The sequence below is a fragment of the Nyctereutes procyonoides genome, unplaced genomic scaffold (genome assembly GCF_905146905.1).
Source record: "Nyctereutes procyonoides isolate TBG_1078 unplaced genomic scaffold, NYPRO_anot_genome, whole genome shotgun sequence".
Lineage (NCBI taxonomy): Eukaryota > Metazoa > Chordata > Mammalia > Carnivora > Canidae > Nyctereutes > Nyctereutes procyonoides.
The window spans coordinates 11781194-11793484 of NW_026575024.1; the positions used below are offsets into that span (position 1 = coordinate 11781194).

The 12291-nt window shown below is 50.8% G+C and overlaps 1 protein-coding gene across 2 annotated transcripts in view; it reads left to right on the plus strand.

Moving 5' to 3' along the window:
* The first annotated feature begins 1760 nt into the window (after positions 1 to 1760).
* KCNB1 (potassium voltage-gated channel subfamily B member 1) overlaps positions 1761 to 12291 on the plus strand; it is a 106877-nt gene continuing 96346 nt past the window's right edge. For both annotated transcript variants that reach the window (XR_008661986.1, XM_055306603.1), the window contains exons 1-2: positions 1761 to 1820; positions 3015 to 3747. Coding sequence is in view for 1 of the 2 variants with exons in the window: in XM_055306603.1 (XP_055162578.1) it covers positions 3181 to 3747 (567 nt within the window). In the remaining variant the exon portion in view is untranslated. The remainder of the gene's footprint in view (positions 1821 to 3014; positions 3748 to 12291) is intronic.

Genomic DNA, 12291 nt, shown 5'->3' on the forward strand with positions numbered 1-12291 from the left:
TCTGTGTGTCTCTCATGAATAAACAAAAAAATTTTTTTAAATAAAAATATAGGGTCACCTGGGTGGCCCAGAGGTTTAGCACCTGCTTTTGACCCAGGATCGAGTCCCATATCAGGCTCCCTGCATGGAGCCTGCTTCTACCTCTGCCTATATCTCTGCCTCTCTTTGTGTGTGTCTCTTGTGAATAAATAAATACAATCTTAAAAAAATAAAATAAAAATACAGTAATATTGAGGCACCTGGTGGCTCAGTCTGTTAAGTATCTGACTCTTAATTTAAGCTCAGGTCTTGATCTCAGGGTCATGAGTTCAAGCCCTGTGTTGGGCTCCATGCTGGGTGTGGAGCCTACTTTAATATATATATATATATATATAACATGTAATATATATAAATATATACAAAATATAATATATATATAGTAATATTATGTGTAGCACTATGGAAATGAATTCCTTCATTTTATAAATGAAGAAAAGGGCCAGAGAGGGGAGGGGCTCTATGGCTTAGGCCCAGCTTTCTCTTCCAAAGCAGGGGGCTTACTGTGTATCCCTATCACCTGCTTACTTGTCATGCAGTAAATATGCATTTGGAAGAATAAATGAGTAAACATGGGGCCCAACTATGGCATCCTTAGGGAAGCCTTGCTCACCTCTTTAGGTAAATCCTTTGGTTCTATATTCATTTCTGGAGATTATTTGATGGCTCCTGTCTCTTCCACTGAACAGGAACTCCAGGGGAGATGGTTCCTTTCCCTAGCCTGGTACAGGACCAGGCACACAGTAAGCTCTCAACAAGCAGCTGCCCAAGGGAACATGAATAAATGAATAAATGAACGAATCACCAGGTTCAGCTGACCCCTCACACTCTCTTCCCCTCACCCTACTTTATTTGTCGTCGTAGCAGTTGCCACCAGCTGCCACGCTGCATATTTATCTGTTGATCTATTTCATGGTCCACCTTCCTCCACTAGAATCCAGAATTCCACCCTAGAATTAGATCTTAGAATCTAGCATGGAAGCCCATGAAAGCAAGGGCTATTTAAAATTGCAATCTGCCCCCACCCCACCCCTGCCTCTCTCTCCTCTGCTCCCTTCTCCTCCCAGCGCTGATCACCGTCTGACATCTTCTTACTTTCTTGTTTTTCGTCTGTCTCCAGACAGCTCTACAAGGGCTGAGCGTTTGTGTTAGATGCACAGCTGTGTCTCGGTCGCTTATGCTAGTGCCTCGCACACAGTAGGCGCTCACCCCCGCCATCTTCACCTGACAAAGGAAGGCCGGATGGCGAGGCAGCCAGGGAAGGCAGCCCAGGTGGGAAGGGCCGGGCTGCCAGGTGCAGCTCCTTCGCCCAAAGCCGCAGCCCGCCCCCAGCCTCACCTGGCGGCTGGCCCGGGCAGGCAGGAGTTAAGCGGCGCGCACGCTTCCGACCCGCAGGTGGCGCCGTCCCGCCTCGGTGCCCGGCTCCAGGCGCTCCGAAGTGCGGGACAGAATCGCAGCCAGCGCAGAGCCTAAGCTCAGCCCCGACTTGTTGATCTCGCTCAGGCAGCAGCCGCCGCCGCCGCGGGAGCAGGAGCGGGAGCAGGAGCAGGAGCAGGAGGAGGTGGAGCAGGAGGCGCCGCCCGATCGCGGACCTGCCACCCGCGCCCCCCGCCTCGGAGAGGGCGCCCCGACCCCGCGGCGCCTGCAGCCCTAGCGCGTCTCCTGCCCGGCCGGCGTAGGCCGGGCCCGGCCCGGCCCCGGGTCCGCCGCTGCCCGCGGGCGGGGGCGCCCGGGCGGCCGGGGCGATGCGCGGTCCCTGGCCCCGGGAAGCGGCCGCCCTGGGGGTGAGTGTTGAGGCGCGCGGCCAGCAGCGGGGACACAGGGGGACACGGGAAGGGGGCTCGCCTGCCGCGGTTCGGCCTGTTGGTCTACCCGGGCTCCGCGGCTTCAGGCCGGGGGAGGGGGGATGGATGGGGGCGGAGGGGGGGGGGTCCGGGCAAGGCTTGGGCCTGGGGGAGCGCGAGGGGAGAGGGCGTCAGGCTCACATGCCGGGGGGCTCCGGGTAGCCCCCGAAATCACCAGCGCGCGGCGGGAGGAGGGCACGTTTTGAAAAGGCCAGAAAATTCAGCTCCTTTCCCCGCCTCCCACCTCCCCCACCCCTTCCCTTCCAAGCCCCGGGAAAGGCGCAGAACCCGGAGTTATAAAAAGCCATCGCAGGAGAGGAGCGAGGAGGAGGAGGAGGAGGAGGGGGGAAGGGGGCGGGGAAGGAGAGAAGGAAGGATGGAGCAGGTGGATCCGCAGGACTCCGCGCGCCCCTCCTGCGGTGGGGTAAGGGGCACGGAGGGAGGGGCCGGACTCCGCGCAGATCTTGGCTTTGCATCTTCAGGGCTCACTTAGTTACCGGAGCGACCTCACGAGATGCTCCCTTGGTCTAGGGAGAGGGGTCGCTCCGGGACAGCGAGGCTGTCTTGACCACCCCATCAGTTGTGACCTCCGACAGGTGGGCAGCTGAGATCCCGCTAGAATTCCCCCGAGTCTTTTAAGGTTCAGAAAAAGCAAACCCGCTGCTACCCTCTAGAACTCACATTCTAATTATTTAGTGGCAGGGGGAAGGAAAAGAGGAGAAATCTTAAAAAATAAAAAATAAAGTTTTTCATGCAGTGCCCCTCTCTGCCCATTGCGGGGCCTGGTGCGGGACTCGACGGGGAGACCCAGAGAGAAGCGAGTTTCAGCACTCGACGGGGAGGACAGCGCCCCGGGCGGCTGGGTCGGGCCTGGGCGGCAGAAACCCGGGGTGGGGCCTCCCGGATCCCCGAGCGCCTCTGCGGGGTGCCTCTCCCCGCCACCCGTGGGGTGGGGCGGGCTTCAGCACCGGCGGGAGGGACAGCGCCAAGCCGCTCGGCGACCCCCCTCCCCCCAGGCCCTGAGCCGCTTAAGCACCTGGAAGGTCAAGGCCGGTTGGGGCCCCAGTGGGGAGGTGGGGAGGGGCCGCGCCCAGCTCCCTGCTTGCTGACCCGCGTCCCCTTCCTGCCCTGCAGCGGTCGGGATGGAGGTGAGAAGACGGCCGTGACGCGCGCCCGCGTGGCCCCCTGCACCCCCAGCAGCCCACAGCGCTCCCTGCCCCCCTCCCCCGCAGCGGCCGGCCTTGCCGTCCAGTGACAGCGGCCTGGGGGGGCAGGGGGGGCGGGGGCGGCCGGACCAGCGATGCCGGCGGGCATGACGAAGCATGGCTCCCGCTCCACCAGCTCGCTGCCGCCTGAGCCCATGGAGATCGTGCGCAGCAAGGCGTGCTCGAGGCGCGTCCGCCTCAACGTCGGAGGTCTGGCCCACGAGGTGCTCTGGCGCACCCTGGACCGCCTGCCCCGCACGCGGCTGGGCAAGCTGCGCGACTGCAACACGCACGACTCGCTGCTCGAGGTGTGCGATGACTACAGCCTCGACGACAACGAGTACTTCTTCGACCGCCATCCGGGCGCCTTCACCTCCATCCTCAACTTCTACCGCACTGGGCGGCTGCACATGATGGAGGAGATGTGCGCGCTGAGCTTCAGCCAAGAGCTTGACTACTGGGGCATCGATGAAATCTACCTGGAATCCTGCTGCCAGGCCCGTTACCACCAGAAGAAGGAGCAGATGAATGAGGAGCTCAAGCGGGAGGCAGAGACCCTGCGGGAGCGGGAGGGGGAGGAGTTCGATAACACGTGCTGTGCAGAGAAGAGGAAGAAGCTCTGGGACCTGCTGGAGAAGCCCAATTCTTCCGTGGCTGCCAAGGTGAGTCTGGGATCTGCGGGCAGTTGCGCTGGGGGCTCTTGCCTGTGTCCGCAGATTGAGGACCACAGCTGGGCATCTCTGGCTTAGTTCCCAAATAAGACCAGAAAGGGGGAGGGGCTGTAGCCCAGACCTCACAGTTGAGGACCAACCCCTTCCACCTGCTCCCATTTGCACTGGTTACCTCATCCCTTCATTATTCAATACTTTATACCTTGACTCTGTTGGAGAAAAGGATTTGCAGAGACATAAAATCCCACAGCAAGAGGGTGGACACTGTGAATTAGAAGGCACAGAGGGATGATAAAGCCTTGCTGGGATGGAGTTGAGGTTGGTCTACATACATAATGCTGGCTTGTGGAGTCCTAGACCCAGGTGTGGGGGGGGGGGTCACCTGCTATTCTAAGACTTATCCCTGTATTTATAACCCCACTTTGCCCCAAGGAAGACATGAAAGCAGCTTACAGATGTGCTCGGAGGACATTGAGATACTGTCAGGCAGTTTTAACATAAGTAAGAAAAATGAGGCAAAGGGACTCTGAGGGGTGGGTGTGTGCATGCATGACGCATGCAGCTGGCCAAGGATGCTTGTGGGCGATGGGTCACCCCTGGTTTGTTCTTTCTTTATTTATTTGGTGAGTTTATTCCAAGAATGATTTGGTGCCGCTTGTAAAGATGCTTTGGCTGTCAGAAGAGGATGTAAATTTTGAAATAAGAGAGAAAAATGAGGCAATGGGAAAAATGAAGCAGGAGGAGGCAGGAAGGCTTAGATCACACCAAGTGGGCCACTGTGCTCTTGGGTAAAGGCAGAGGCTATGATGGTCTGAGAAAGACTTGGGGTAGGGGGCCAGGCCAGGGAAGGGGGTCAGTGGTTGATGAGCTGCTGCTTTGTGTTGGGCTGGGTTCCAAGAATGCCTCAGAGACATGAGGCCTGTCTTCAGGTGGCCAACGTGCTGGGGTGTAAATGACAACACAGTGTGTGCAGCGCTTTAAAAGAGGTTGCGTGAGGCCCAGGGTGAGCCAGAAAAGAGACACGTTGATGTCGAAATCAAGGAAGACCTCATTGGGAAAGACATGTTGAACATAACTCACTCTCGAAGAGTGGGGCCAAGAGCAGGTGGGGCTGGGGTGGGCAGGTAGGTAAATGTGTTCATGGAAAAAGGAACAAGGCAGGAGGAAACGTATATACCAGCATCGTGTATTTGCTCGGGCTGCCTCCTGCCCCACTTGGCCCCTCCTTGTGGGATCCCTCTGGCTTAGTTGGTCCTCACTGAAGGTCCACCTACAAGGCTGTGTCTGAAGGGGACCCTCTGGAGTCCTTTCCCCAGACCTGACTCCTCGGGGAGAGGCCTCTGAGAGTAGATGCAGGAGGGGGTGGCTGGTAGGAAGGTAGAGGGAGGCCTGAAGATTTTCTCCTTTCCCTGGCAACCCCCAAAGAGAATGTAGAGATTTCTAGGCCTGGTTTCCTCTTCTGTGGGCTGCCTCTGACAGTAATCCTGCCCTAGGTTTCGTGTCCAGAAAGCCTCCCTCTTAAGACAGTCACTCACCCTTAACCGGCTTAGGATCAGCAGACTTATTTTGCTATTTCCAGGCCTGACACGAGTTCCTCCTACACATACCCTGTTGAGGCCCAAACATGACTCTTCCCCCTCCCTGTTCTGTCCCTAAGACATGAGAATGAGGGGCCTGGAGGGTTGAGCACCCTCCCAGAGAAGAAGCAAGCAAAGGCCTGTGTTTGGGTTGGCAGTCTGGCAGCAAGGGGAGCTCGGGCTTGCAAAAGGCACTGTTTGGGAATAAACAGCCTCATCTTGCCCTCGGGTTAATCCGCTCGCAGGGACGAGCTTCATGACCTCTCCGTGATCCCAGGCTCAGGCTGTCAGTTCACATTCCTGGCAGATGGACGGTCTAGGACATTCTGCAACCAGAGCTGAAATGGGGAGGCAGGCAGGCTCATTGGTCCCTCAGTATAGAAACCCTGACCACCACTGATCAAACATTTACTGTGTATGGAATGTAACCACACAATTAGTCCTTATGCTAGCTCTCTGTTATTATCCCGTCTTTCACAAATAGGGAGGTTCAGAGAGGTTGAGTAACTTGCCTAAGGTCACGCAGCAAGGAAACAGAAGTAGCCAGAAATTCAAACCCAAGTGTGATTTTTGAAGATGTTCTTTCCATAATGATTAAATGCCACAGGCTTCTCCCCAGTTTCCCTACTTCTTCTTTTGCCCCCTGCAATCCATTGCCCGCACAGCAGCCAGAGTGAGCTTTTCAAAATATAAATTGGATCATGTTATTCATCTGCTTAAAATCCTCCAGAGGTTTCCCACCACACTCAGAATAAAATCCAAACCCTCCACCATGGCCTACTAGACCCTACCGAGTTGGTCTCCATGTCCTCTCTCAGTTCATCTGTTCAACTCTCCTGTGGTTCACTGGGCTCCAGCCCCACTGGCTTCCTTGCTATTCCTTAAACAGGGCAGACATTAGCCTACCTCAGGACTTTTGCACTTGCTATGCCTGCGGCCTGGAATGCTCTTTACCAGCTTGTCCGGTGGCCAACTGCTTCTCCTCATTCCTCATTTGAGCAAGTCTCGGCTCAAATAACCCCTCCTCAAAGAAACTTTCTTGATCCCTGTCTAAAACAGCCTTCTTCCTCTTTATCTCGGCAACCTCACTCAGTGTCTTCCCTGCATAGGCTTTAAGCACCATCTAAACTTGTATTTGCTTCCTTTTCTTCCTCTGCCTCCAGAGTGTGAGTGCCTTGAGTTATATTCACTGCTCTGTTCCCAGCACCCATCAAGGTGCCTGGCCTAGAGGGGCTCCAAATAACTACATGTGGACCAAATGAATGGATCAAGCAATCAGTCAGTCAGTGTATCTCCGGTTTTGGGCATCTGTCTCTCGTTCCTCACTGCATGCCTGCAACCCAGCTTCCTGGGCCTCTGGCCTCCTCTGATCATCTGTACTCTGCCCACCCCACACCATCCATCCCCCAAGTTAGATGCCTTGCTTGTCAGAACAGCAAAGCCTATGGAAATTTCTCAGAGATCACAGAATGAGATGGTCAAATGGAGGATCATTTCTGGGTGGTTGTGAGATGTAAGAACAACCGTACCTTGTATGTTTAGAGCAAGGACAGACCAGGGCTCCAGGCCCAGTCCCACTACCTCCCCAGTTTCTGGCCTCAGGTGGGTTCTTCACCTCTGCAAGCAAGCCCTCACCTTCTACCTATAAAATGGAGATAAAAGGCCCACCTTGCAGGGTCGTCGTCATGAAATCATGTTTGTCAAGATTTAAAACAGGGCCTAGCACATTGGAGTAGGTGGAGCTTGTTGCTATAAATAGGATCAAGAGTCCTTTCTCTACGACTGGGTGGGCTGAGTTGCAACAAACTCTTTCCTTGCCATAGCAGTACGGGGGAGACTGAGCTGATGCTGTTAATAATTGATGGGATGTTCTGGCAACGTGGAGACAAACCAAAGTACAGACTCTAGCCTTCACCATCAGGGGAGTGAAAATCAAAATCCATTAGGCAAAAGGCAGTGTGATTGATTCTTGTTTGGTAACTTGGGTCAGCCCCATCAGAGCAGCGAGGTTGTGGTCCTGGGCCACCACGGGGTTTCTGCTTTCTTGGAAAACTTTCCAGGCTTTTCTTAGCAGGATAGAGAGGGAAATAATTTGCCAGGCCAGGAGTATCTGCCCTCCCTGGAATAGTCTCAGGGCATGTATTTCGGTCTGATTGGCTACTATTGATTATGCCAGGTACGAATTAGCAGTACTTTATATCCCCTATCTCATCGAAATATCCTCGACAATCCCATGGTAGTCTGCCAATGTGGACTACGAGTAACAGAATAGAAAACTCAAAGTGGCCCCTACAAAGGAGGAAAATGCATCACCTCATGTAACAACAAAAATTTCCAAGGTAGCTGGTTTCAGGTTAATGGCTCCAAGATGCCATTAGGATTCTAGAATATTTCCATCTTTCTGCTTCTCCAGCCGCTACTGGTGGCTTGGTCCTCAGGTTTGATGCCTCATGTTGCAAGATGGCTAATGTAGACCCATGAGGTCCAACCCATGAAGAAGGACATTTCATCCCCTGTGCCACCTTTTCCTCTGAGAGGCAAACCTTTCCCAGGAGCCCCATCAGACTCCTTTTCAAATCCCATTGGCCAGGATCAGGTCACATGCTCATGCTCTCACTGCAGGGAAGCCAGGGCAGGCAAGTGTCTGGCATTTTCAGATGCAGGAGGAAATGGCTTCGATAAGTGACATTAAGACTCTTTCACAAAGAGGAAATTGAGGTATGAGAGGTGAAATCACTTGCTGGAACTCACACAATTAAATGCTTAATAAATATTTGTTGAAGAAATGAAAATGGCAGAGCTAGGGTTTGAACCCCAGCTGGTGTGGTTCCCAGCCTGTGTTTCTTAATCCTGGAATCTTGGGCAGATCATTCAAGCTGTCTGAACTTTAGTGAGCTCATCAGCCAAATGGCATTTATAGCAATGCCCACCTCCTGGGCCTGTTTCGATGACTCAGCGAGATTTCAGATGTAATTATAATTTGCAAATGGAAAGTACTTTATAAATGTGAATAATGATAATAATTATATATTATTATATTCAAAAGTGGGAGTGGTCCTTATTTAAAGATAGTGGTCAGTATTTTGCTCACCACAGATCTGATTAAGAATCATCTCTGGGTGAGGGTAGGGCACCTGGCTGTCTCAGTCAGAAGAGTGGGCAACTCTTGATCTCGGGGTTGTGAGTTGTAGCCCCATGTCGGGTATCGAGATTATTGAAAAATAAAATCTTAAAAAAATAATTTAAAAAAAGAATCCTCTTTGGGCTCCTGCAGATGTGATTCAATTCTCAGATCCATAGCTTACCAGGAATACAGCCTTCCCTTCTCTGAGTCTTTGTTTTCTTATCTAGAAAATGAGAAATAAAATGGAGCCCACCGGAGAGGGCCACAAGGAGATAATCTGCACAAAGTGTCTGGCACATGGTCAGCATTTGGTAAATGACAACAGCAATTATTAGCATTATCAGGGGATTCCTCTATGCTAGCTACACCCCTGGTTGGCAACATCTCCTGTTCCAGTGTTGTTGATTGCCGAATCACTGCCCACCCCTTTGAGATTTCATGCCTGTAATGTGATGATGCTTCTGTTTCCTTAACCTGAGCCAGGGGGAATCGTGTATTATCGTCAAGAAAAAATGAGGGTGGGGGTGGTAAAAATGAAAAAATGAGGGAAACCAACTTGGAATCTATGGGCCCCTTCAGTGCTCTGAGTCATCTGGCTGAGGCTCTTGCCAGCCCCAGGTTGGTCATCCTAGATGTTTGTGTTTATTCCTCAAAAACGATATTGTAGAGATCTGGAATCCTGGCTGTGGGGTCACACTGTCCTGGGTTGGAATCCCAGCCCTGCTATTTCCTAGCTCTGGACTTTAGGCAAATCACTTCACCTCCCATAGCTTCCATTTCCAAATCTGTAGATGAAGATGGCAATAAAACCCCCCTCACAGGGCTGCCCAAGGAACTAAGTATGATAGTGGATGCCAGGCATTGAAGCTGTGCTCCAGAAATCCAGTATCCCCATTTGATAAAAGGAAACACAGAGGATGCTTCAGCGACCTGCCTGGGTCACAACAAGTCAGTGAAAGGTGAGGGACCATTTCCAGGCCTTTGGGACCTCACTGGTATCCTCACCAAGGCTCAAAGATCTTTCCCCTCCTTTAGGAACTTTGACCAGGATCGTACCTTGGAAGCTGGTCTCTTGGGGGTTTTGAAAGGCTACGAAATGTGAAAATATGAAAATGCTTATGGAGGAGAAGTGTTGGCCAAATGAGCAGTTTGGCCAAAGCTTCATTAACTGAAAGAGAACAAGCATGCAGTCAACACCAACTCCATACCCAGCACTTTGTGTACTTCCTAGGCTTGATGTTAGCATGGACAGGAGCCCTGATTTTAGAGCTGGATTGCCCAAGTTCAAAGTCTGTCTGTTCCTTTCCTCACTAACTGTGTGATTTGTGACAAACTACTGTACCTCTCTTGGCCCCGTCCCTTCACTCATAAAGTGAGGTCAGTGACAGAGCCTGTCTCACTGAATTGCTACCAAATTAACCGAGTTAATCCATGCAAAGGGCCTGGCACATAGAAAGCCTTTGGTAACTTTTAGGGGGTTTTGTTGTTGTTGTTAATTGACATCGTCTCATTTAACCCTCCTGATGATCTTGCCAAATAAATAAGCTCCTTTTAAAAAAAATTCTTCTTCTTTTAAAATGGCGTGCTCATTTTAAGCTGAGGTTATATAACTTGTGCAACATCAGAGGGGGAGTTGGGGCTGAATGGGGACTCAGCCCCATTAGAGGAGATGCAGTGTCCCACCCAAATCCTTTTAGCTCTTACCACTTTGGTGCCACCAGCCCAACTCCCACCTGCCAACACCTGCAGTTCTTTGCCTTTAGAAGGGTTCCTCTGGCCAGTGGTGTCCAGTAAAGACAGGGACCTAGTGCCCCATCCAGAGCAACCCTCAACTGCTGACCAATGAGGGAAGCTATATAAACACCCCAGCTTCTCACCCCTGGATGGGGGTGTAACGCAGAAGTGCCTGGTCCACACAGGGCCCTGGAGTTCCTGATGCCCACAGTAGTTCCTTGGCTGATAATACACCCTGTTTGGCTCTTTCCTTCCCCTGTCTCATGGCTCCTCTCCCCTACCAGTGTTTCTGGGATCACTTTCCACAGAAGCTACTTGGGACTTGGATCCTTATCTTAGGGTCTGATTTTTGGGGAACAAATCACAGATCTGTGGGAAATGTCACGTCTTCAGTGTCCTGGTTGTCTTGTGGGCTAACAGCATCTGCCAATAAAACCCCTACCGAGATCCTCCTAAAAGAAGAAGGAAATCTCCCACCTGACTTGAGAATGTTCCTGGCTCCTGATCCATGATGACCTTGCCTCTAAAGACTACCGAGTAGAACTACTGGAGACACAGGGTTAACATTAAGCATTATTTTAATAGGTAATTTAATCGATAAGGGCCCAATCTTCTCCCTGAGAAAAAGAGAGATTCTCTCTGGTAAAGTGTCTCTGGTAAAGGTGGGCATGACGAGGTGGAGCCAGGAAGTCAGAATTCACATGTTGATGTCCAGAGCACAGTTCTCCTTAAAATGTTTCCCTGGTAACATAAATAGCAAATAAAATGTGATGTTACCATGGGAGACAGGGGCCTGGGTTCAAATCCTACCTCCACCACTTCCTGGCTGTACAAGCTCACGAGGCACCTCCCCTCTGTAAGACTGGGAACTAGACCTAATAAATAGGGCGAACTTCACAGAGCGGTGGCGTTCATCCCTGCTGCACACTCAGATCACTTGAGCTTTGAAAAACATTTATGCCTGAGCCCCACAATTAGAACACAACCCCTAGATGATTTCTTGTTTTATTTCTGGCGAAATACATAAAACATTAAATTCACTGTCTTAACCACTTTTAAGTATATAGTTGAATGGTGTTAAGTATATTTACGTTGTTGTGCAACCCAGTCTCCAGAAATTTTTCATTTTGCAAAATTGGAACTCTGTATCTATTAAACAATAGCATTCCATTCCCCAGCCCTCAGCCACTGCATCCACCATTCTGCTTTCTGTCTTAGAAGTTGACGGCTCTAGGTACCTCATATAAATGGAATCATGTAGTATTTGTCCGTTTGTGACTGGTTTATTTCACTCAGTGTGATGTCCTCAGGGTTCATCCACATAAGAGCCTGTGTCAGGATTTCCTTCCTCTTTAAGGCTCAATAATACTCCATTATAGTACTTACCACACTTGGTGTGACCATTGATCAATGTTTGGCTTGCTTCCTTCCACCTTTTGGCTGCTGTGAATAATGCAACTTTGAACCTGGGTATGCAAATATCTTCTCGAGACCCTACTTTTAATTCTTTTGGGTACGTATCCAGTACTGGAATTGCTGGATCACGTGGTAATTCTTTTTTTTTTTTTTTTGAGGGACCACCATACTATTTTCCCCAGGAGCTGTACCATTTTATATTCTCACCAAGAGGGCACAAGGGTTCCAGTTTCTCCACATCCTCACCAACACTTGGTATTTTCTGTTCTTTCGATAATAGCCATTCTTCTGGGTGTGAGGTGGTGTCTCATTGTGGTCTTGATTTGCGTTTCACTAATGGCAAGTGATGTTGAGCATCTTTTCATGTGCTTGCTGGCCATTTGCATGTTTCTTTAGAGAAATGTCTATTCAAGTAACTTCCCTTTTCTAATCAAGTTTGTTTTTTGTTGTTGAGTTGTAGAGTTCTTTATATATTCTGGATATTAACCTCTTATCAGATCTATGATCTGTACATATTTTTTCCCATTCCGTAGGGTGCCTTATCACTTGGGTGATTGTGTCTTTGATGCACCTAAATCTTTAATTTTGATCAAGTCCTATTTGTCCATTTTTTCTTTGGTTGCCTGTGTTTTTGGTGTCATATCCAAGAAGTCATTGGTTAATCTGATGTCATGAAGCTCTCCT